This window comes from Alligator mississippiensis, chromosome 1 (genome assembly GCF_030867095.1).
Source record: "Alligator mississippiensis isolate rAllMis1 chromosome 1, rAllMis1, whole genome shotgun sequence".
Taxonomy (NCBI): Eukaryota; Metazoa; Chordata; order Crocodylia; family Alligatoridae; genus Alligator; species Alligator mississippiensis.
The window spans coordinates 368,136,765-368,162,489 of record NC_081824.1 but is presented as its reverse complement, the minus strand read 5'-3'; the positions used below and the strand labels follow the sequence as shown (position 1 = coordinate 368,162,489).

Below are 25,725 nucleotides of genomic sequence, written 5' to 3'. Positions count from 1 at the left end.
AGTGCCCCCCCCTCCCCCGCAGACCCAGGAGGCACCAGTTACTGAACCAGGGGGCAGAAGGGCGGCCTCCAGCGTGCTCCCTGGCAGACCTGGAAGTGAAGCAGAAGTGCTTCTGGGTCTGCTTCCTAGCGTGCTGGGGACCCACCCCCCTGCACTTCTGTGGGATGCTCCATGTGCCCCAGCATCACAGAATTCATGAGCTGCCTGTTACTTTGAGGTGTGTAGAAAAAGCACTTAAAGCTGTGTCTATGTCTATGTCTGAATCTCTGAATCTCTCTGAATTGATTTGGAAGGTTCTGATTCAATTTGGATTCAGAGATTCGGCCACTGAAAGCTTTTCACAGCCTTAATATTATTTATATATATTAGTGGTGTTTCATTTTAATCACGAAAAAAGGTGGATTTTGGGCTAATTTTTTAAATCTGAAAACTTGGGGGGGGGTTAATCAGAGAAAACCAGGATCCTTGGTGATCATTCAATACATGAGAGCACCAATAATGAGGGAATGAACCAGAACTGTATAGTAGAAGAGGCTGCTGTCTAGAGTAGGGATCAGTATCTTACACCCTGCAAGATTCATCCAGTCTGCAGAGAAATTTTGTGCATCACATCAAGCATGCCAAAAAATCCTGGGCCCCCAGGTGTCACCTTGCTCTTGCTACCATGCAGGGAGCCCCCATAGCCTCCTCTTAGCCACTCTCACCTGTGGCTCCCAACCAGGCCCAGTGGTGTGAGTGGCCAGGAGCATCCACAGAGTCTTAGACTGGGTGAGTCACAGCTGCTCAGGCCCTGCTGACCCATCAGAGGTCTTACAGCTTCCCTACCCTGCCCAACATTTCCAAGACAAATGGAATTACCAGTGACATTTGCATAGTCTTGCTTCCCTCACTTCCCATTGGATGGGGAACTACACCCCACCAAAGCACTGCACCCTGGGAGCTATAGTTCAGCCCACCTTAGAACCAAGTTTTGTTAATCTGGTCTGCTGTTATAGGGCACTGACCCCTGGTCTAAAGGACCCCTTTACCTTTTGCTGCATAAGTTAGAAAATATATAGTGATGTAACAAAAGGGATCTGAAAGACCCCACGAGCAAGACCCAGAACTCCACAGGGGCTGAACAAGCCCCCAATAAAACACAAAACTGACCCTGGGAGAAGGAAGTGGCAGGGCAGCTGGTAACAAGCTGGGCGGCGCTGGGCTGATGACGCCAGCCCCCAGTGCTGCTGCAGGAGATTGAAAAGACACCTGGAGTGCCAGGGAGGTGAGTGGAGAGCCACTCTGTGCCAGTTATGGCAGAGGCAGCAGCAGGTGCAGGACACCGAAGCTGAGACATGTTGGAGCCCTTGGGGATCAATATATACTGAGCAGTATAGGCTCCATGTTCCTAAGGCTAGGGAGTGAAGCCTCATTTACTAAACAAAACCCATCAGCTTAAACAAGCTGGATGAGTTGCTGGCAGGCTAAGACCGTCGTAGGAAACCATCGTAGGAATTAGATTCCGCTTCATTTCTTTCTTTTTTTGGCTTTTTTTCTTTTCTTTTTTTTTTTTTGAGAGAAGGCCGCCTGAGACCGGTGGAGTTCCAAGGTCTGGCCTTAAGCTCAAGATTAACCCCTTGTCAGCAAGGGAGCAACAGAGTAATCCGGACAAGACTAGGAAGTGTCTTCGGAATTGCCCCTTAAGTCAAAACCCAGATCAAGCCAGGGTCCTGCATCAGTTCATTGTCTCAACACCAATGGCTGGTTTATGGCTGGGGGTGTAGGGGAGGTGGAGCCTCCCCAGATGCTCTCAGATCCATGAGTAACCCCAAGTGGGACCCCTGTGTTGAAAAACATTGAACCCCTCCTATCAAATTGTGTATTGTCAAAGTCATGGCAAGCAAGTTGAGGGGAGGCCTATCTTGGCGGGGGACTCAAGAAAAACCCACCCTTGGAAAATTGGGAGCATTACAAGTGAACAATGCAAGGGAGCTCCAAGAAGAAACAGGAAGGTCTCATGGTTCAATATGTGGAATGTTTCCTTAGAGATTCCTTGTATTTTTTCCTCCTACTGCCCCACAAATGTTATGCTGGGAGAAATAGTAGTCACTGGGCATGTTCAGACATTGCCCTATGGCAATGTTGCTACTGCACCATGCTTTAGTACTTCCAAAAGCATGGCACAGTAACTGTTCATACTGCGTCATATGTGTGGCACACAGTTATTTTTAGCAGCTACTTCATTGTAGTGGCACGCTATAATGGGAGAGCATGCCACTACAACCAAGTAACTGCTGGTCACATGTAGACACCAGATGCTACGTTGCCATAGCGCATCACTACAGCAATGTAGTGTCACGTGTAAACATGCCCACTAAGTTCCCAACTTGAGATCTCACATCATATTAGCAGAAACTCTGAGCACTTTCAACAACCACTAGAGATAATGAAACTGTTCTGGAATCTAAAAAGCGCTAGATTCTCTGAAAAAATAGGCCACAGGCTAATTAAATCAGGGATCTCAACTTACTGAACATTTTGTATCTCTGTCTCATCTCCACACTTCTCTGACCCACCTCTGTCTTGAAAAAATAAATTAGTCTGTGTTGGTTAAACGCCAAGATTCTATAGCCATGAGTTCAAGAGAATTAAGGAAACTGATAATTCTTCATTCAGAGAAGGTCTGAAGGGAGCAGAATAAATAAGGAGATGTGCATAGAACAATAAGGAGCTAACAAAATATGAACACTGGTCCTTAACTGAGCATCACCCAGCTGTGCACAGAATGGAGCAGGGGACCTTTTGGACAGACACACATGAAATACATAATTAAAGACTGTTCCATAATGTACATGCACACAGGGTCTTAGATTTAAGGTTATATGTGCATCCTTAGTTTGGATAACTAACTTCTTAGTGCTCGACTTAAAAAAAAAATTAAAAGAATGTTAAGTTTGCAAAGTCATAGATGCTTAACAAAGACCAATGTCTGTCATGTGATTTATACATACATGTAAGTGCACACCATCCAGACTAATCTGGCAGCTCAAGATATTTATCATTTAAAACTCTAGATATATATTATTTTAAATCCCAAGTAATAAAACACTGAACATAAGGATTTAGAAGTGAAAAGCTGACAGATCTTTAACTAAAGCAGAGTGTATTGGGCTGGCTCCAACGCTGACTATGCTAACTTGTGAAAAATAACTTGTAGAGATAAACTTAAACTTAATTAGCACATCTTCAAATTACCCGTTCCGCTGTTTTAATCAGAGCAGCAGCTTCTGCCTTGCCTACTTGTTGCACCATCTTGTAAAACAGGCTCTCTTTCTCTTGTAACAGAATGTATGGCTCATCGTATTCTTTCAGTCTCCCTGCATCCAAAACCTGTTAATCAGCAGAAACAAATCTATGACCACATTAAATTCTGAAACATACATTACCCTAAAGATTACAATACAAAGGATGGTGGCTGGATTTTTTAAAAATATGTACTTTGATTTATTGTTAAAAAAAAGGACAGAAAATTGAATACCTGAAGGCCCTTTATTGGGGGTGGTATTATATTTTCTGTTTCTAGTCTATATACTATTTTCTAGGGTCCTACAGTCACATTAGTTATATGAATGCAATCACAAATTCTTCAGGATATGGTAATTCAATATTAATGAAGCAAATTAAGTGACTAATAAACTGTAGCATTAATTTTGTAAAAAGAAAATAAGGATGGCATACTGAAAGTGAACCAAAAAGTCAATACTGAAGGTATTTTAAAAAAACCTTGTTGCTTGGTTTAAGTGCATTAGGAACAGGAAAGCTGCAACAGAACAGCTGGGCCTTTTCGGCTGCAGGGTAGAAGTGCAATTAAAAAAAGATATTGCTGAAAAAGTAAATTATCTCTTTCATTAGTCTTCACTAGAGAATATTGTAAATCACTAGGACTAGATGATACAGGGTCATGAGTTTTAAAGAATGCAAAAATAAAGTGACTGAGCTGTTGGGAAAAATGTTCGTTCTCTCATTTAAATCAGTCAGTCTGTTGAAGAACTGGAGAATATCAAAATATATCAAAAACTGTACCTATATTTAAATAAAAAGGTGTAAGAGGTGATCTGGGAAATTTACAGATCTGTAAGTCTCAATCCTTTACCTGCAATTTGGTTAACATTATAACAGAAATATTAAATACGTGGTAGATCATGATATGATAAAATTTACTCACAATTCAATTTTGTGAAAGAAAATTATATCTCACAAGTTTACTAGAATAAGTGAATGGGACAGTCAATAAGAAAAGAACAACTAAATAATTTGTTTGGACTTTGAAAAGGCAACTGGAGTAACAAAACAGCTATGGTACAAAAGAAAAAAATCTAAATGAATAAGAAACTTAAGACAGAAAACAAAATAAATGGACAATTTTCACACTGGCAAAAGTCTAACAGCTGGGAGCCACAAATAATAGGACCGTAAGTATTAATCTTCAGGAAAAGGCATCAAGTAGCAAGGTGGCAAAACCTACAGATGATGGAAAAGTATTTAAGTTTAAATCAAGGAAGACTTCAGATAAACCTACCCAAGCTAAAATAAATGAGCAATACAATGGTAAATGAAAGCCAAAACTAAAAAACGTGACAATATGCATTATTTTAATTAATCATACACTTTATGGGATTCCAAATTAACAGCAATTAACAGACTTAGGAAAGAAACATAGGCATCATAGTGTGCAATTTGAACACTATTTTAAATGCAGAGCAGTCACTGTCAAACCAAGGCTAGGCACAGACATTCAAAAAGCCTGAGGTGGAAGTGATCTAACTTGTGTGTTTTACTCTAAGCACCCTAGGTTAGATTGCTGCCAAATAGAATGGATGTTTGGCCTTGAGTGAAGGGGGCGACACAGGCTACATGCACTGGCTGAGGCCAGCAAGTTGGGGGATCCCCACTGCTGAGGATGGCCAAGTGCAGCTGCTGGACAGGGCTGAGCACACCTTCTCCCACTACTGCCATTTGTCAACTGAAGGCAAGCTGTGGAGGCAACTGGGCTCCCATACCCTGCAGCGAAGTTTGCTACCTGGCACTGCACCTGCTCATGGGTGGATGCGGAGGCTCTGAGTGGCTTCCTGCATACCCATCCAAGGCCTCCCCATGCACCCACGAGTGGGCGCAGCACCAGAGAGCCCAACTAGGCTGCACAGAAAAGCACCCTTCCCCCATTAGCAGGGATCCTGGTTTTCTTCGATTAAAAAAATCCCCAATTTTCAGGTTACAAAAAGTAACCCCAAACCCACATTTTTCCGGGACAAAATGATACACCACTAATACATAGATATATGTATAGTGGTGTTTCATTCTGATCATGGAAAAATGTGAATTTTGGGTTATTTTCTAACCCCAAAATTGAGTTTTTCTTTTAATCAGAGAAAACCAGGATCTCTGCCCATCAGCAACAACCTCGGGCATCTGTAGTCAGTCTGCTCCCTGGTGCTGTGCCTGATCATGGGTGGATGGGGGGGGGAGGAAGGGGGCAGAGTGGGTTCCCATACATCCACCCAGGGACCTACATGACCTGTAAGTGGGCACAGAGCCAGGGAGATTGACCAGGCTGCGGGGCACAGTGGAGCACCCTTACCACTCCCCCATCAGCTTCAGCCACTGTGCTGACTTGGCTCTGAGAGAGCTTGGGGACAGAGCAGCCAAGGGCGGGCTGCAATGGCACCTCCCTAAGAGTGGGAGGCTAGTGGTGGGCTGCAAATGCCTCAGATGCTAGTAGACTGTAACTTGAGTTGGGAGGGGATCTAGTACAGAAGTTTAATAGATCAGTCTAACCTAAACTGCTTAAGTCTGATGCTACTTCCATCCAGGTCTATCCTGGACTGGGTTCTGCCATTTTTAAACCAGTCTACGTTTGGTGAACTTCTGTTGTGTTGCAGGTTTAGATTGATTTCCAGTCAGTAATACTGGTTTATGTGTAATGTATGTACCTGGCCCAAATGTTCAGATACATAAGGAATGAGACAAAACCATGCAGAAAATATTTTTTTCATACCATAAGCCCTTGGTATGGCCAGCACCATGAAAGACAATCAGAAACATTTTCTTGAGATGAAGCATTTCTACAGAACCAGACTAGGTATTTTTTAAAATGGGTCATATAATAATGGCCTTCACATAAAACTTATTTTTTTCTTTTTACTTTAAATCCACAACAAGGCTATATAGCTTCTTACTTAAAATACAGAAACATATACTAAAATCAGCATTGATATAGCTGAAACAGAGGGGACACAGGGACAGGCAATAAGAATGATTGGGGGGGCACGGAAAAATGTATGTGGACATTTTTTTTTTAAACCCAAGACTGTTATACACCCTTCCCACATGCAGATACATCATATGCATACATACACCCAAGAGTGGCTACAAAGTATAAATGGAAAAGTTTTGATATTATATGATATACAAATGGGTCTTAATGTATAATAAATATTCAAAGAATGCCACCTATGCCATTCAAGGGCACATATGGAGACATCTATCCTATTTAAGGATAAATTGCACATCTAATTGTCTTTGCAATCTTTCAAATTTATTTATATGTTATTTAGATTACATATGAACACAGAGAGCAAGTCATAGTTAAGAACAGCTTTCTTAAGGATTCAAAGGTAACTATTATACACAGTACCTACATAATCATTAAAATATCCTATAATTTGGCATTCCATGTTAGGCATCTTAAACATGATGTGGGGTTTTTCCACTAAGTATAGCGTTGCAGCATGTAAACATCCCTTGTGAAATTAAAGAAAAAGAACATTTTCTAAATATGTATCTTTCATGTGGAATGCAACAGAGAAAAGAAAGGTCCCCAGTTTACTACTCTTAAAGCTATTTTTAACTATAATTTTAATTTTGTTTCATATTATATTATATTAATAAAAGATTGTAATGTAAATTGCATTTGTAATTTATCCATAAATATTTACATTATGCAGGGAGGTGTTTACCCACGTTAGTTTGAAGTTAAGCAGAAGGTAGAGCAGGGTAGCACCTTATAAACTAACTGGTTCAGAGAATTGAGTGTGCATGAGCACAACCGAAGCCTGGAGAGTTAGCATATTTTGACTTTGTGTAGTGCTATACCTATGTAAAACTGCTTTTTAACTATTATGAAATTCAGATTTTGCTAATGAGGCACAGAACTTTGAAAAATGCAGAAAACCAACCAGCCAACAGTAAGTAGAGCCAAAGTATCTCCTCCGACTGGAGGGGAGAAGCCTACTCCAGTTTTCTTTTATAAATTTTAAATAGACAAATTAGCAGAATATCAGCAGAAGAGGGGAGAACATGTGCATGACTAACTTGAAAAGCAATGTTTGTATTTAACATATACAATTTTAAGTACACATTCTCCTCCAATCTTGAGGAAAAAGCACCTGACTATAGTACAAAATGGGAGACAAGGTCAATGGAATAGAAAAAATGTGTAACTTTTTTTAAAATCACAAAGAAAAAAACCAAGGCAATACTACAGATAAGGCAATATTTTAAGTTATTTTCAGAGGGTCCATTATTCTTTGTATATTAATGTGGGGGACCCCCTGTCAGTTGCTCTGATTAATGAAGTAGTGGGTAGAGTTTATGGTAGTGGTTTTGGCTTACAAGTATGCCTGAGATGTACTCATTTGAAAAGACCACATTTCCTTGAATACCATACTATTGATGTAATTGAATTCAGCAGTTATTGGTGAAGCCCTGTTGATATAAACAAACGAGCTAGGGACAGACATACAAGAACCCTGAGTCTGAATTGATTCAATATTTGCAGGTTAGTCTAACCTGCAGAGTTTGAACTGATTTGGAGATGGATAAACATTCCTTTTTCATTCCAGAAATGCAGGCACGTGCCTGCAGTGGCTTAGACTAGATGCCAGGTGCTGCTAGAACAGCCCTCCTTTCCCTTCCTCAGAGCTGAACTGAGGGGGAGGGGGGCAGGATGCTCTGATTAGCCCAGCAGCGAATTGATAACAGTGTTTATCACCCGTAACTCAGTGTTTATCACCTCATTAAGAAAACAACAGAGGGACATTACCAGCTACCTGCTGATTCTGCCTTTGTCACAGCACAGACTGTAGTTAGCATGTGGTCTGCAAGCTAATACACACATACCACGCAGCAAGACAGAGGGAAGAGGGGGATTCCTGTTTAGCATGGAGTGTGGGGAGGGGGCAGGAGCAGCCCGCAAGTCTCTGCCGGAGCTGCAGCCAGGGAGCAGAGGGGAGGGGCCAGCCCTGCTGTGGAGCAGAGAGCCCTGCCCAATTCAGAGAGCATGCCAGGATGCTGGGGGAGTCTGGTTTATCTTAAACCAGCAAGGGGTCTGGGACAGACATTGCATAAACTGGTTTGAGCCAAATCAATTAACTCTGATACTACATTCAACCAGGTTTATCTCAAACCAGTTTCAGCCATTTTCAAAGTGGTTTATGTGCACTGAACTTCTGTTCTGTTACAGGTTTAAACTAGTTTCTGATCACTTAAACCAGCTTATGTGTAATGTCTGTCCCTAGCCATGGAAGCAATTAGCAGGTGTCCCCATGCAACCACTCCTCAGCTTGAGCCTTGTTCCCCTCGCTTTGGTCCAGATCAGCTTTAGTTTATCAGCAGGGATCTTGGTTTTCTTCAATTAAAAAAATCCCCAATTTTCGGCTTAAGAAAAGTAACCCCAAATCCACATTTTTGTGATTAAAATGAAACACCACTTATATATAGATATACAGGGATTCAAATAAAACACCACATATATACAGAACTAATTATTATATAGTGGTGTTTCATCTTAATCATGGAAAAATGTGGATTTTGTGTTACTTTTTAAATCTGAAAATTGGGGATTTTTTTAAATCAGAGAAAACCAAGATCCCTGTTTATCAGTCATCAGTTTTTTTCTGGCTGTGAGAGAATGGGAATATTTCAGTAGAATTACTGAAGTTTTCAAATATGTTTTTGCTGCTGGGTTATCATTCACCAGTGTGAATAGTGATTGATAGCTGAAAGATGGAGGTTATAGGAGGGGTTTATTTGGTAGTTAAATATTTAGGAATCATCAAGTCATATCTAGGGTAAAGGGAAGGCACTCATTTTTGTATGGATGCTCATGTAAAAATCAAATAAATAAAATGCTTTTGCTATGGTTCTGCTATGCTTATTTCAAATTTCATATACTTCAATGTATAGGCTTATTAGTATCATAAGGAGTATGTATGAATTAGCATGATACTACGTTGCAAAGAGAGGCAGAATATGACCCTTAATTACTGATTACTCATTTTCTGATCAAATTTCATATGAAGCACAATTTCTATCACTAAATTGACCCAGGCAGATTCCAAAGTAGCTGCACCTGCTGAATTAAGTGTAGGAAAGTGAGACAGACTAGTAGTGTAAGATCAGACAACAGTAATTCAGGTACAGAAGAGAATAGTTCTTTCTCTGAACTTGAAGTCTGACCTCAACTTTTTCCAGAATCTGACATGGAAGTTATTTGTGGCATCTTGGACAAATCATATTTCTCTGTACCTGAGTTTCACAAGCAGTCAGATACAGAAAATAATCCCTCATGGAGATGCTGCAAGGATTAACTGCCTGCAAAATACTTTGAGATCCTAGACTAAAAACCAGTGCATAAGCCCAAAACACTGGGTGTGCCTACAGGACACATGGTGGACTGTTCTATTGCACTTTAGTACTTCACAGCAAAAACGTCACTTCATCAATCTACTGGATACAAAAATCATGGACTAAATATAGACACTGGATTTATGACAGATTACAACCTGCTTAACATCTGACTCCCCAAGTAAACCCGCTGCTTTTTACCAGCTGTTCTCATTCCCTCCCCTCCCCATCTCTCATCCATTGACTACAGCTACATTCATTCCCCTTTCCTCACCACCCCCCCAGCTGTTTCTCACCTACTAACTACCTCACTTCACATTTTAGCTGACTGGCTTTCTTGCATATGTACTGGCTCTGGCTGCTTTACTAGTCTATCCAGGAAGAGCACAGATCATCTGCAGATACTTCCTCAGCCTGATGAAGGGTATTTGTACCCAATAGCTTGCAAAGAAGAATTTTGCAACTATTTGAGTTGATCTAATAAAAGATATTGGATTTACCCAAAGAACTTTGTCTGCCTATGTCCTTAGATCAACACCCCAGTAGCAAAGATGCATTAATGAATGGGTAGACACACTCAGTGGCATGCAAATTATGACCTGATTTTCCCTTGCTTTGTGCCTTGGGCAGCCAATTACGCTTGGGCAGAGCTACACTAAAAGAGGCCATTTTGATTTGGCATCATTTTTACTTGTTTTTTTTTAAACTTGTGCTAGTTCTGTGTACACAAGTATACTAGAGACAAACCTGAAGGGAGACAAATCTTTGGGCTAGTGCTGTCAATACTAGAGGACTAGTCTCACGAGTAAAAGTTTATAGGAGAGAACATCAATGATCACATAGAAAACTAAATAAACTTTAAATTTAATGGAAGACATCCATTCACCTTCATGTCTGAAGTACAACCGATTATTACTGAGATCTCTTCTGAATGATATTTGTACTCAGGCAGCATTGGCCATACATTTTACAATTTTTTAAAGAAGTGTAAAAATGTATGCCAGTTCTAGAATAAATCTTTCCAAATACTTGTCTTAACTCAGTTATAAAAGTATTCTGGGTGATGAATACCTATCATCAGCCTCATCATTCTTATTTTTGCCAAGGGGGCTCATGGTATTGGATATAAGGCAGGAAAGCAGTTTTCACATCCAAATCTTGTTTGACAGAAGGAGATTAACAGTGAAAAAACTAGGATTTAAACAAAAAGTTAAAAGAGAAAGCAGCTACTTAAGTTTGCAGTGCTCCGCAAAAAAAAATAAACTAAAGAAAAAAAATGTGAAGGCAGAGTTTTATCAACAAAAATGCTTCCAAACTATTTTTTTAGGAAGCTAAAAACATTTTCATTACAACTTTTATTTATACACATACATGCACACACATACCCTCACAAACCTGGTTAGTTTGTGCTTTCAGTATATCTTCATGGATAACTGTTTTCATATTTACATTTGCCATCCACTTAACAAATAGAAAAGAAATCTGAAAACCTAAAATACTGGATAAAGAAAAACTATATTAAAGGAAAAAGTTATCAAAGGTCTCTTTGGTAAAGTGAAGAAATGGAAAGTAACACACTGAAGGTCAAGAAAGTCAATTTTTATATAGAACAAGACTGGATTCATGAATCAAAACATAAAGGAAAGTATATCTTTAGACACAGTATTTACTCTTCCTTTTGCATACCACTATGTTAATACTAATTTTGAAAATGAATTTTCTCATTGAAGTAATGCAGTTAGCACAGACCACATAAAAGAAACATCACTATTGAGAGGGAAAAAAAAGAAACCATACAGATATTGATAGTGATCTAATAAATATTGTATAAAAATTGTCCAAAAATAACAATAGAGTTTTAAAAGTTTATTTTCTAACTTCCAGTGACAAAAGCATACAGAAAGAATAAACAGTAATAAAACATTGAACAAAGTCAGAGTATGGGATAAAAGTGTCCAGCAAAAGAGAGATGGGATGGCATGCAAGTGTGTTCCAACTAAGGAAAAAATATTATTCTCATTCACATTCATCCTCTCTTCATAGCCAGAGAGAAAACCAGAGCGTTAAGGACTGACCTAAATGCTTTTATTTCCTCCTCAAAATGGAAACAATTCAAGGAAATTATCTCCTAGCAAATAGGTCTCATTTTAGACTTAGATAAGGCACCTCCAAACAGGAAAATAATTATGAAGTTCAAAACTCTAATAGGAAATAATTGTTAAACAATGTTTTCTTCAAAGGACAGGACAAAGTGATCTTCCACAAAATCCTAGGAGAGGCATGTATTTAGGACACACTGGGCAGGTCTATACATTGCCCTATGGCAACATTGTTACTGCACCGTGCTTTAGTAACTGCACCATATACACGGTACATGGTTATTTTTAGCACCTACTTCACCATAGCTGCACACTATAATGGGGTAGTGTGCTGCTACAGCAAAGTAGCTGCTGGTCACATGTAGACACCTGTGGATGCTATGTTGCTATACGGCGTCACTATGGTAACATAGCATCACATGTAGCTGCACGCACATGTAGCTGCACCCACTTTTCTATCATAATTATAAAAAATAATTTACCCAAGACAGTATATAGCTTTGTGAGAAATAAGTCAGTAGCTTGTCTTCCATTTTGAATATTTTCAGATTTAAGTATGTTTAGTCTTTTCCTCCTCCTCATGGTTTGCCAGGACAGATCAGAAATAGCCAAAATAATTCTTACGAGAAACATCTATGCATTTCATCCCAACTAATACATGTTTACAAACATCTACGCCAGGGCTGTCCAACTGACAGTTAATATGGCTCCTGGACTTCTACCCAGATGCCCCCCATATCATTCAATCCACAGCTAAACCCATGATGCCAACGGAACCCATGGCGAGGTGAGATGTGGGGGCCACCTGAACGTACAGTGCAGGGGAAGGAGGGACACCACCCAAACGCAGTAAGGTGGAGATGCCTGCGGCCCTGTGCAGTGCAACAACTGCCCATTCACCTACATTTAATCTGAACACTCCCCAAACCTTTTCAGGGCTCAAGATCAATTATGCCACTGCTAAGAACAGCCAAATTTGATATTAAACAGTGTTAAGATTTCAGTTTTTGTCCGCAGAGTCTGTAGTCACTGTACAGTGTTCAGCATAACAAGGCCATTATCTTGAATACCTGTTTTTAATAGTCTTAATATTTCTCCATCAACCAGGTAGGACAGTGCTAAGTGATGAGATAAGGCTGCTATACACTAATGGTTTTCTGCATAGACATTTTCTCAGGAACAGAGAAAGTGTATCTGAACAGGAAATCTCTTTTAGTCTCAAGTTGTTTCTGACATGCAACTCATCAGAAGTTGACCTACTAGCTTTAGTGGATGAAATGCTCTAAGTAAGGGCTCCCTTCTTTGTAGGCTTTACCAGCAGGTGCTTAAGTCTACTCTTTTTCTGGTCTCTCCATTTGATCATATGTAACTACAGCTAGCTGTTATGATGGCACAAAAGTTATAGCTATGTAGAATTTCTGTACTAGTACTCACTGTCTAAAACAACTCCCCATGTATTCTATGTGGGCAAAGTGTCCACTTAGTAGTCATGGTGGATATCTTTGCATTCTTCGGTTTCCCCCAACCCAAAATATATGTAACATACCACTATAACACACAGTTTCTATTATGCAATATGCAAAGGTCTTGTGCCACAGGTATGATGGTATGTTGAGGTCCTTAAAAGTGTGGCTTGTCATGCTCTAAGAACACTAAATATTTAGGGCCTATTCTTCTATTTGTCCAATGCCAAAACAGCAATGATTTGGTCCTCTGCTCCTTCACTAAAATGCACTGAACCAGTGATCTTTCTGTTTTCCAGTTCCCATAATTTCATGTTCATACATTTTTCGCCTTTTAAAATCAGATATGTAAACCCGCTAGTTCCTCAAAGAGTGTTCAACTTTCTCACAACTGTGGCAAACATTTTTTCTTTTAGCAATGATAGTTTCCATTAGTATAGACACAATGGCTTTGGGGCAAACCTTAATTCTGTCAATTTCTTCTGTGTTTCCTGAAACTTGACATAACCAACCAGAATCTATTCGCTTACGGTAACAGTGGCTGCTATGTCCTATTCTGGACAACTATTAAATGTAAGCATAATTTCTGAAAAAGTAAAACTTTTTGTAGATTTGGTAGTGTGATGACATGGGGATATATATTATTGCCTACAGAGGAATGTGATATGACTGCACATAACATACTCTCAGTTACCAAAATTCCATGCTATAAATGAGAGAGAAGAATTTGTCTATCTGGAATTTGTCTATACCATGCTCAGATATATCCTAGTAGGGTACTCCTGGACACACCCCACTCCTGCTAGCACTTCCAAATACATCTCCTCTGGGGCTGCTCTCAAGACTTCAGTATCCACCATGCTTGAGAGATGATGTGGGAGGGATGCTCTTGGAATGGTTCCACAATTCTTTGTCTAAGTTTGGTGGGTGCAAGCAGGAAAAGATGGATAGGGTATACTTCAGACAATCCCTGCCAGGACATGCTAGAAACACCATGTAGACATAACCCCTGGACGCATTGAACACTTAGTAGTCATGGTGAACACTTCTTTCAGTCATGGTGGCCTCTCTTCTTGTAATTCAAACCCAAGACCACAGCTGGATGCTTTTAACTGAACATACTGCCTTACTAATTAGTTGCTTCGTTTGCTCAAGAAACAGCAACTTTCTGTGTCCCCACTGAAACGCTGAGTCTGACTTGTTCTCTAGCATATCTATTTAGCAGTACCAATTTCTCTGAGGTATGGGTTTACACTTGGCAAGGTAAATTCAACAATCTTAATCTCCTTTCAAGATCAGCAGGATTTTGACAGTTTTGCCTTAGACACTACTGCTGATTTTCTTTGGCTTCATACTGTCTGTCACATTTTTCAGCTGAAAGTATTTTATCAGTGACTTTAACGTTATTTGTTAGATATCTGGGGCATGCCACATACACTTGACACGTCCATCAATACCAGGCACAAACTTCAAGATGCCATCAAATGATGGGAGCTGTACAAAGTCCTGAATAGAACACTTAACACTGGTTTTGACTGTGGTGTGCCAATGCTTCTCCTAGGGCAAACCTGAAGATTCCTAGCTGGATGGTCTTGCACCTCCCCGCTATCTCCCTCCTCCTGCTCACGGGTAGCCCGATCACCATATTTTGGGTTTAGGAAGAAATTTGACCCCAAATTTGTTTAGATTTGTACAGTCTGGGTTTTTTTGTCTTCTTCTGTAGCAGGAGGTAGGTAGAGGGGTGGGAGGGAGGGGTGGCCCTCTTCCTTGGCTGTCTCCAGCATATTTTAATTACTTTTGCAGCAGCAGGATGTTAGCCACCATGGTCCCACTGTTTTACCTGGGACAGGCTAGGGTGTTATGTATTGTGGTTGTATTAGGATTGACTTTATACTTTTTTCGAATAGGTTAAACAATGCATTTTTATAGAATGGTTTGAATAGGGCTGATCCTCGTTCAGACAGGGGACTGGACTAGATGAGATCTCAAGGTCCCTTCTAGCCCTACTTTTCTATGATTCTATTATTAGAAATGCTTCTTGAGCTAAGTGAATACCAAAGAGTAAGTGGATGAATGCACTTTTCTCTTGGGGAAATTAAATTGCAATTCAACATCAGAGGAATTTGAGATTGTAAAATTTGGTCTAATCCTGACTGGCAGCAAAAGCAAAGTTACAGAATTCTCTCCCACATACCCAACTCTTTCCTGGGGCCCTTGAAAGCACAGCCAGCCAAGAAACTGAACCTTTCAAATTCTCAGCTTTCTTTCAGCATATTAGATGTGCTACAAATGAATCCAACCTCTGGAATCCCAAAGAGCTGGGTGGGCAAGCAGCAGGAACCATGATTGGTCTCTAGTGAAGTTTCGCCAAAATCTAAATATCCTCCATGAAGTATTTTCATTTAACTGAAGTAATTATTATTGGCCTCCTTTCCCAGACTTTCAGATCTGACCTTCAGGATAGTTGAAGTCTGGACATACAAATAATTTGCTTGTGAATTTACTGAATGGAAGAATGCAATAGTGCTTCCAACCTGTTTCCATTTTTTATTGATGAGCCCCCCTAAATGATGCTTCTTTTCTGTCCCTGTGGCATCCCATCACCTACTTAGCAGAATCAGCTCCACGTGACAATTACGTGCAAATTTCTGGGTCTCAACGTCTCTTAGTTGACTGACATTGGTGTAATCCGTTGCACACATCTTTCTAGTCTTTCATTAAGTAATCTGTTTTAGCAGATACCAATGACACCACAGTATATTTCCTACTGATATTTAATTAGTTCACAAGCTAGGGATAGATTCTGTGCTTCACAACATAAAACTGCATACATTTTACACCCTTCTTGCAATTTTGCCCACTTCTTGATTTTAAAGTGAACATAAGTCTGCTTGCAACCCTAAAACTGCCCTGACTTCTCAAGATACTTCAGGCTTTTCCCACTTACAGCACTCTCCTGCATCTTGCCAGCTGACTTACCTTGCTACCTGCTGCATATGCAGAGCTCCTGACACAAAGTTGTGCTTGAATGATTCAGTATGTCCTATAGTCAGTAGTTCTCCACTTAAGAAATGACTCTAGACAGATCCACTCAGGCAGAGAGAATCAATTTTACTGATGAATGTTCATTTTCTATGTAGAACTGCATTGCAACTAAGATCATACATTTTTGCTACATCAAACTGCCCATACAGTCAGCTAAAGAGAAACTGTAACTTGTAATGCTGACATCCAGTGATGTCCAAAGATAAAAGAAAACCAATAATAGAGTGAGAAGTTTCACTGTTCCCTCAATATAAACCAATAGATACTTTAAATTTAAAAAAACAAACAAAAAATCCTATATATGGGATCCACATTTTCTTCAAGTGAAAAAGGATACAATAAAGAATGTGTAATACTGGGTGCATCTATAGCAAGCGTATCACTTCCTGGTTGGCATGCTTCTAAAAACTCCAGGGCTTTTGATAAAAAAGACATTATATTATGTTACTTCTGCTTAATATTTACATGTGGAATTGAATCCAAATTGCTATAAAAGCTTCCGATAGAGTGGATCAGATTGTGTCTAAGCATTTGCTAATAGAAAAATTAATATTGGCTAGTTGTTGCTTGAACTCTGGGTCTGACTGTGACATCTCATAGTCACTCTAGATATTAGTCATTTCACAATGTAATTACAACAGGTCTTGCATTAAATAAGCAACCCTTCTCTCAAGATTCTCTTGCTATAGCATTTCCCCCTTTAAGTACATTTTTAAAAATATTACATGTTGTTCACATCCAGAGTTTCCATTTCAAACAAACATTGCCTTGATAGGAAAAAGTGTTTGGGGAGAGGCACCCCCAATCCTTGTGAATCTCGGCACAGATCTCTCAGCAATTCAAAGGTTTCTATAAGGTTTCCTGAGAAAAAAATGGAAGCAGCAGAGAAAACAAAGCATGTGGACTCTTGATTATTTTTAGTTCTGCTACTGATGCACTATGACTTTGGGCAAATCTCTTAATCCCTACATCTCTCATTTTTCTGATCTGTTAAATGGGAATTAAAATATTATGGTGGCATTATTATAGGGGATTGTTTTGATAACCTACATGACAAGCCTCTTCCAACTCTACTTTCAATAACTCCGTGAGTACTTTCCTGCTTTAGCCAAGTGTTGAGGTTTAATTAATTAATGTTTATGAGGAGCTTTGAAATTTTCAGATGAAAGGTGCTATACAAACGCAAAATATTATTACTCATTGATGTCACTGTGCTAGAAGAGTATCACTTACACAATACAATTTTTGTTTCAATGACTTCAAGTGTTTGAAGTTTAGACACATATTTATAATTAAGATTGATACAGCAGAGATACTCTTAAGGTGTGACCTGGATTATGAATCCAGAAGTATGGCTTTGGGGATGGAACAAACTTGAATTAAAACAACTCCTAAAGAAAGGCCTGGCTGCACTGAGAGAAACCAGTCAGTTCCTCCATATCTTTCAGTAGGTTTCTCTCCTTTTCTAAAATAGAACTGACTGTGGTAGTGAGTATGAGCGCACACGGTTGGTATTGCTCAAGTTCAGTTCCAATATGCATACAAATCTAACTGTACTGTTTTTTTCACAATCGCTTAAAATATTCCTTTTGGTCTAAAATGTTTTATGGTTGGACATAGCCAAAATGTTAATACATTAAAAAAATTAATGTAATCAGTGGAATATTTAGATATTTCAGTATTCAAAATATATTCAGATCAAAGATCTTGCAGACTTTACTTATATTTGAAAGTTCAACTTGATTTATTTTGCAGATTACGTTTAGAGCTAAAGTTTAAACCAAAGTGTTTTTGTGGGGTTTTTTATAAAGTTAGGAGAGCTTGAAGTGCAATTTTATTAAAAAAACAACTGTACAGACAACAATAGGTTTCTATCACTATTGTATATATTACTGATTTCTCACATCAAATTTACCAAGATTAAATAAAGATTTTTTTTCTTTAAGTACCAACCCTGCAATTCACCCAGACTCTTGACAGTCAGCTTTGGTTCCTTTTGCTTAAAGCTTACTAGTACTAGTAAAGATTCTACAGCGCATGTTAAATAAGCCTTCAGCTACAGGCATGGAAGGCCACTGGTTAAATTATACCCATTTGGGTCAGAAGGGATTTCACTAAAGGTAAACCACTACTATTAAAGCATATGGGGTCAACGATTTTCTTTTTATAAAACTGCTAATAACTATAATTGTTACAATTACTATAAGTTCAGCATGCATGCATTGAATGCCAGTATTCATACTTGAAGCTTATTTAGATATTAAAAAAAAAAATTGTTTTTTTTATGCCTTGGTGAAATTTATAAAAACAAGCTAAGTTTTAAGAAAATCACTTCAGCAGATTTAAAATTCTGGTTTAAGTCAGACCTATGAATCCTGAAAAGTTTTTAACAGATCAGAACTTGAGATAGCATTGATTTTGGATGGTCAGAAATGAAGGCTGTTTTATTTTTACAAGCTTCAGATAAACAGCTGTAAAACCTAAAATGGCTAGGAAATAAGTTTGGTCGGTGGTGGGGGAGGGCATTTCATGTTTTGCATTTTTATTTTTCAAACAATTTTCTCAAGTGTATTATAATAATAAATGTGTACAATTTTAAATGGTGATACTGAAAGCCTATATTTGAAACATAAGCACAAAGGGATACAGTGTTGGACTTCTGCATAACTGGTTTATGAACCATTTGGTTGGATTGCCAAATGTCCTGCTTTTAGAGGGATGGCCCTGCTGATATTTTAACAACACTTTCTTGGTTTTGTTTTTTACATACATTCCCACGATATCATAGATTTCATAGACATTAGGGCTGGAAGGGACCTCGGAAGATCATCGAGTCCAGCCCCCTGCCCAAAGGGCAGGACGTCAGCTGGGGTCATAGGATCCCAGCAAGATAAGCATCCAGTTTCATCTTGAAGGTGTTCAATGAAGGCGCTTGAACAACCTCCGATGGCAGGCTGTTCCAGACCTTGGGGGCTCGGACAGTAAAGAAATTCTTCCTTATGTCCAGCCTGAAACGATCTTGTAGTAGTTTGTGACCATTCGACCTAGTTGTCATCCCTTGGGGCGCTCTGGTGAACAAACGTTCCCCTAGATACTGGTGGTCACCCCTGATAAAACTTGTAGGTGGCCATCAGATCACCCCTGAGCCTGCGCTTTTCCAGGCTAAAGAGCCCCAGGGCTCTCAGCCTGTCATCGTAGGGTCTGCTTCCCTGACCTTTGATCATGCGTGTGGCTCTTCTCTGGACTCTCTCAAGCTTCTCCACATCCTTTTTGAATTGTGGAGCCCAAAACTGGACGCAGTACTCCAGCTGCGGCCTCACTAAGGCCGAGTACAGGGGGAGAATGACGTTCCGGGATTTGCTTGAGAAGCATCTATGGATGCAAGCCAGCGTTTTGGTCGCTTTAATAGCCGCAGCATCGCATTGCAGGCTCGTGTTCATCTTGTGGTCAATGATGACCCCCAAGTCTCTTTCTTCCATAGTGCTAACCAACATAGCACTGCCGAGCCTATAAGGATGCTGCGGGTTTTTTTTCCCAAGGTGGAGAACCTTGCATTTATCGGCATTGAACACCATCAGATTCTCATCCGCCCACTTGCTGAGCCTGTCCAGGTCAGCCTGGATCATCCGCCTGTCTTCTGGTGTGGATGCTTTTCCCCAAAGTTTGGTGTCATCGGCGAACTTGGCCAGTCCGCTTCTGACTCCAGTGTCCACATCATTAATGAAGATGTTGAACAGTATGGGTCCAAGGACAGAGCCCTGGGGGACCCCACTGGTCACAGGACACCACGATGAGTGACTTCCATCAATTACTACCCTCTGGTTCCGACCCCGGAGCCAATTTTCCAGCCAGTGGATCGTGGGGGACCCAAGGCGACAATTGGCCAGTTTCTCCAAGAGACGATCATGGGACACCAGATCGAAGGCTTTTTTGAAGTCAAGATATATGACATCAATCTCATCTCCCTTGTCCAGGTGATAGGTCACCTGGTCGTAGAAGGAAATGAGATTGGTCAAGCAAGACCTACCCGCAACAAACCCGTGCTGGCTATCCCTTAAGATGTTGGCGTCGGCCAGTCCATTAAGGATGGCCTCCTTAATAAACTTTTCTAAGATCTCCCCCGGGATAGAAGTCAGGCTGATGGGCCTATAGTTAGCCGGATCCACTTTCCTCCCTTTCTTGAAGATAGGCAACACGTTGGCCTTCTTCCAGTCTTCGGGCACTACACCAGAGCGCCAAGAGTTTTCAAAGATCCGCGCTAGAGGCTGGGCTATGATGCTCGCCAGCTCCTTGAGTACCCTGGGGTGAAGATTGTCAGGGCCGGCTGACTTGAAGGTATCCAGCTTCTCAAGATGTTCCTTCACAAAGTCAGCATTAATGGAGGGCAGGGGATCACCCTCACCTGGACTTCCAGGCCCTGTAGCAGGCACAGGCGTCCATGGGGCTGATGAAAGACCGATGCAAAGTACCTATTTAATAGGTTGGCTTTTTCCTGGGCGTCAGTTGTCAGTTGCCCCATCTGGTTCAGCAGGGGTCCAACGTTGCCCCTGCTTTTCCTCCGGCTCCCCACATATCTGAAAAAGGACTTTTTATTGTCCTTGATGCTCAAAGCTAGCTGAAGTTCAGTTGCAGCCTTGGCTTTCCTGGTCTGCTCCCTACAGGACCGGACCAGTGCAGAATAATCCTCCTTGGAGGTGACTCCCATCCTCCATCCTTTGTAGGCTTTTCTTTTTAGCCTAAGGAGGTCTGCTAGGTCCCTGGAGAGCCAGGGGGGCTGCTGTGCCCTCTTGCTGCCTTTCCTCCGAGATGGAATAGACTTAGTTTGTGCATTGAGGATCGCTCCCTTGAGGAGCAACCACTCTTCTTGAACTCCCCTCTCCCTGCGGTCACAGTCCCTTAGGGCCTCACTGACAAGCCTCCTGAGCTTGTCAAAGTCGGCTTTCCTGAAGTCAAGGACTTGCGTGTTGCTGACTGACTTGCCAGCTTTTCGGCGGATGGTGAAGGTGATCAGCTCGTGGTCGCTGTCACCCAGCTTCCCATCGATCACTAGGTCGCCGACTAGGTCCTCCCCAGTAGCCAGCACCAGGTCGAGCAGCGCTTTGCCTCTCGTTGGCCCATAGACTTCTTGAGTCAGGTAGAGGTCATCCACGCACGAGAGGAAGCTCTGCGACCGCTCAGATTTTGCTGAGCGATCCTCCCACGAGATGTCTGGGTAATTGAAGTCACCCATGACAACCATGGTCCTGGAGCAAGCTGTCTCAGCCAGTTCCTGGGCAAACTCCTGGTCTAGTTCAGGACTTTGGGTGGGAGGTCTGTAATAGACTCCCACCATTGTGTCCCCTGTGCCGTGTTCCCCACAGATTTTAACCCAGAGGGTCTCCAGCCGTCCACCCTGGTCGCCAATATCGGCTTGCAGGGACGCGTAGCTTTCCTTAACATAGAGAGCTACACCCCCGCCCCTTTTCTCTACACGATCCCTCCTGTACAGGGTATAGCCATCTATCCCCGTGGTCCAGTCATGGGTGGAGTCCCACCAGGTCTCCGTGATCCCTATGACATCGTAATTGTTTGCACTAAGCAGGAGGATGAGCTCCTCCTGCTTATTCCCCAAGCTCCTGGCATTTGTGTACAGGCAGGCAAGTGCCCCCTGGGGGGCTCCTTCCTTGCCCACAGATTTTACCAGGGCTGGGGCTGGGGTGGGCTCCCTTGAGTGCCATGATCCGCTGGCTTTGCAAGGATTGTTCAGCGGGCCAGCAGTGGCGGTAGTCCCCCCTTCCCCCAGCGGGCTTAGTTTAAAGCCCGGTGGAGCAGGTCAGCCAGTCTGGCTGAGAAGAGCCTCCTCCCTAGGGGAGAGAGGTGGAGACCATCTCTTCCCAGCAGCTCGCTGCCTCTCTCGCCAAAGAGCGGGCTGTGGTCATGAAAGCCAAAGCCTTCCTGACGACACCAGCGCCACAGTCTTTGGTTGACCACATAGATCCTCCTGTCCCTTCTCAGCCCATAGCCTGAGACTGGGAGGATCGACGAGAACACCACCTGTGCCCCCAGACCCTTAAGCCCCGCTCCCAAATCCCTATAGCGCCTCATGACCTGGCTGGGAGTGCTCCGAGCAGTGTCATTGGTGCCCACATGAATAAGGAGCATGGGATAGTGGTCTGTGGTTTTGAGGAGCTTGGGGATCCTCTCTGCAATGTCCCGGATGCGGGCCCCTGGGAAGCAGCAGACTTGCCGGGCTAAGGGGTCAGGGTGGCAGATTGGCCCCTCCGTCCCCCTCAGGAGGGAGTCTCCCACAACAAACACCTTACGTTTTGTCTTGGGGAGAGCAGGGGCGGGAGCTGCAGTTAGGCCCATGTTGCCTGTGGGGGCCGGCAACTCAGCAGGCTCTGCTGGAGCGGCAAGAGGTGCGTACCTGTTGCTCAGTTCTGGCGGGGGAGGGGCCTTGGTGCGGCGGGCCTTAGGGCGCTTGACCACCTTGGTCCATGCCCCTGGCTGGACACAGCAGGAGGTCCCAGAGTCCTCCTCTGGCCTGGAGGGAGACTGTGATCTACCCTCTGCCTCCCGGGGGAGAAGGGCCTGGCAGTAGGAGTCTATCTCCTGCTCGCAGTCCCTGATGGCACGCAGTCTGTGGACTGTGGCCTGGAGCTCCTCCAGCTGGTGTGCCAGAGACCCCAAAAGGGAGCAGACCCCACAAGGGGAGGTCGCCATGCTCCCAGGCCCCAGAGCCTGAAAAAGGGACAGGCAGCCCCCGCAGCCGAGAGCCAGGGGCTCCGTCTGCGTGGAGCCCGGAACCAGGGGCTCCGTCTGGGTGGCCGTCTCTGAGGTGCCAGGGGGGGGGGCCGCGGAGCCCGAGGGGACCCTCGGGGTGCGGCGCGTGCCCATCTGTGTCATGCCTCAGGTAGGCTGGCTACGGCTGGGACTGTCTACCCTGGGGGGTGTGCAGGCAGGGTCTGGCGCCCTCCCGCACAAACTCCGCGCTAACTCACGTGCCGGCAGAGAAGCGCGCCTGTTTGTGCAGCCTGTTCGCGTGGCTCCCTGGGGGGCTGGGCGAAGTAGGGGCCTGGGCGGGGCTTGACCCGGCCCGGCTCCACTCAGCTGCCGCCTCCCACACACACACTAAGGGGGTTAGCCCCTTCTCTCCACGGGCCCCGCTTACCCCGGCTGCGCTGGGGGTCAGCGGGGGGCTCCGCAGCGGCTGGAGGGTTTCTGGGGGGCTTCAGGGGAGCGGGGGTGCAGCGAGCTTTCACCCGCGCGTCTCTCGCCACTCCCGCGTCTAACTGGGCTTTTTCCCGGTCGGCGGGCCCTTTTAAACTGCGCACATGCGCAGTGGGCCTGCCGTCGAGGAAGCTGCTCTTAAGGCAAATACGGGGGCCCTGCCCGGGATTTGGGGGACCCTGCCTTACTGGAGGGGGGCTGATGAGTACCCCCCCCTTCTCTCTCTCTCTCTCTCTCTCTCCCTGGGGGGCTGGGCCAAGTAGGGGCCTGGGCGGGGCTTGACCCGGCCCAGCTCCACTCATCTTGCTAAGCCTCTCCTAGTAGGTGCCCGCTCAAAAGTGCATGGATGTTGTATATACAATTTTTTCTTTTAGAAAAAGATACTGCATCAGTTAGAAATATCCTTGCCACACACACTGCCACTCTCAGTGTTGTGCAATACGTCTGACCTTTATGGAGACGGAGTTAATAGTATCATGCTGCTAGTACAGTGGGAGAAGACTGGGTGACACCCAATCCTCAGACCTAAACCACTGAAGCTTTAAGCAGATCTCAAACAGGAAAAACTCTACATTGGATCTTGAATTAAACAGATTTCTTAACAGAACACAAATCAGTAGGAGTTTTATCATTCTTTCTATATTAAGCTTTACCCTAAAAATATGTTCAGAATTCAAGCCCATAACGAGAAAAAACACCTAAAATATCACAATTATAAATATTTATGAGCTATAAAATTGACTGGGCAAGGTATTTCTTGTAAATCCTTTTCTTAATATACTCTAGAGAGGACATCAAATCTGCTAACAGGGCACATCCAGACGAGCGCAGTCATGAGGTATGTGACACTTCAAACACTGTGCAGTGCCACATACCACACAGTCCAGTGTTCTTCGCACTGCAAGGGCATGCTGCCTGAGTGTGCACTGCATTGGGGGGTTTTTCTGCAGGTTTTTTGACCCCTGGATATCCAGGGGTTCAAAAAAAAAAAAAACCGCAGAAAAAAACCCCTGGTGCAATGCATACTCAGCCAGCAAGCACTGCTGAAAAGTGGAGCTGGGCTGACCAGAGTCGTACTGCAGCTGCCGGCTAGGCTCCGCGGGGCAGAATTGCTGAGGCTGCAGCCCTGGGAGCCCCTCAGGATCCCAGGTAAGGCTGCTGCGGTCAGTCCAGTGCTGGCCCCAGCCTCCACTACCCAACCCGGGGCAACCTGTTGTGTGCCAAAGCGCGCGTGGCACGGGCATTCCCTGGGGACAAGCAGCGGTGGCGCAAGGTGCACCGTTGCCACTTGTCCCCGGGGAAACAAATGTCCATGCACATCTGGGCACAGCCAGAGAATTCAAACTGGATAGTATGTGGACATAAAGGAAGCTATTGGAAAAGGGTTTTAAGGTCAAGCAGACAGCTCTAAAACCATAGTAGAGGAATTATCTTGAGTAATAGCAGCATGTTGTGCAGGAACAAAAAAGACTTTTAATTTGGCTGCACTGCTCCTTCATTTTACAGCAAAAGAGCAAAGTATGGATTAGCTATCATTAGGACTGCACCTTGTTTAAGAAAGGTAAAATTAAGAAAACATCTTTATAAAAGCAGCATTCACAGCTTGACATGCTAATAGCGTTTAATGAACCAAAACCTGTGGAAATCCCTTTGGACAGCTAACATACAAACACAGCTATTATTAATTAGGTCACAGTTGTTTCCTAACAAGCCCTTTATTCAATTTAGTTGTAGTAAACAGAACCATATACATCAGTCTTTGCAAACAAGTATTCACCACTGAAGAAATTATTACATCTTAAATACTTACAATTACATGAGTTAGCATAACAACAACGCTTCACACATAAACTATACTTTTCCATTCTTCAGAACACAAGAACTGTGCTTCATTTTTGCATACTTTATGTAACCATGTATATTAACAGCACTGTCACTAGAGACAAGTATACTTGACACTTCAGGGCCAGTTAAATCTTGACCTTTCTGTTCACAAACAACAGTGACCTCTAGAATCATTCATCTTGTTGGGTTTTTTTTCAGTGCAGAAAACAGTCAGGATCTTACAACAACTAACTGCATGGTTGCAACCATCTATCCATACACTGAGCCAAATTAATCTCATTTGCACTCTCTGAAGGAAGAGCAGCCTTCTGTGAACCATCAGTTGAATGCCTGGGACCTAATATATTAGCTGATGCCACAAATCCATATCTAGCATATCAGTTAGAGCTGGCAGTTATGTT

The 25,725-nt window shown here is 42.8% G+C and overlaps 1 protein-coding gene across 4 annotated transcripts in view; it reads right to left on the bottom strand.

Moving 5' to 3' along the window:
- Nucleotides 1-25,725, bottom strand: part of ABCC4 (ATP binding cassette subfamily C member 4) — a 259,297-nt gene that overhangs the window by 16,996 nt on the left and 216,576 nt on the right. For 3 of the 4 annotated variants that reach the window (XM_019486948.2, XM_014597004.3, XM_019486950.1), the window contains one exon: nt 3,235-3,369. The exons of the other annotated variant lie outside the window; for it this stretch is intronic. In XM_019486948.2, coding sequence (XP_019342493.1) covers nt 3,235-3,369 — 135 coding nt within the window. The remainder of the gene's footprint in view (nt 1-3,234; nt 3,370-25,725) is intronic. 4 annotated transcript variants of the gene reach the window in all.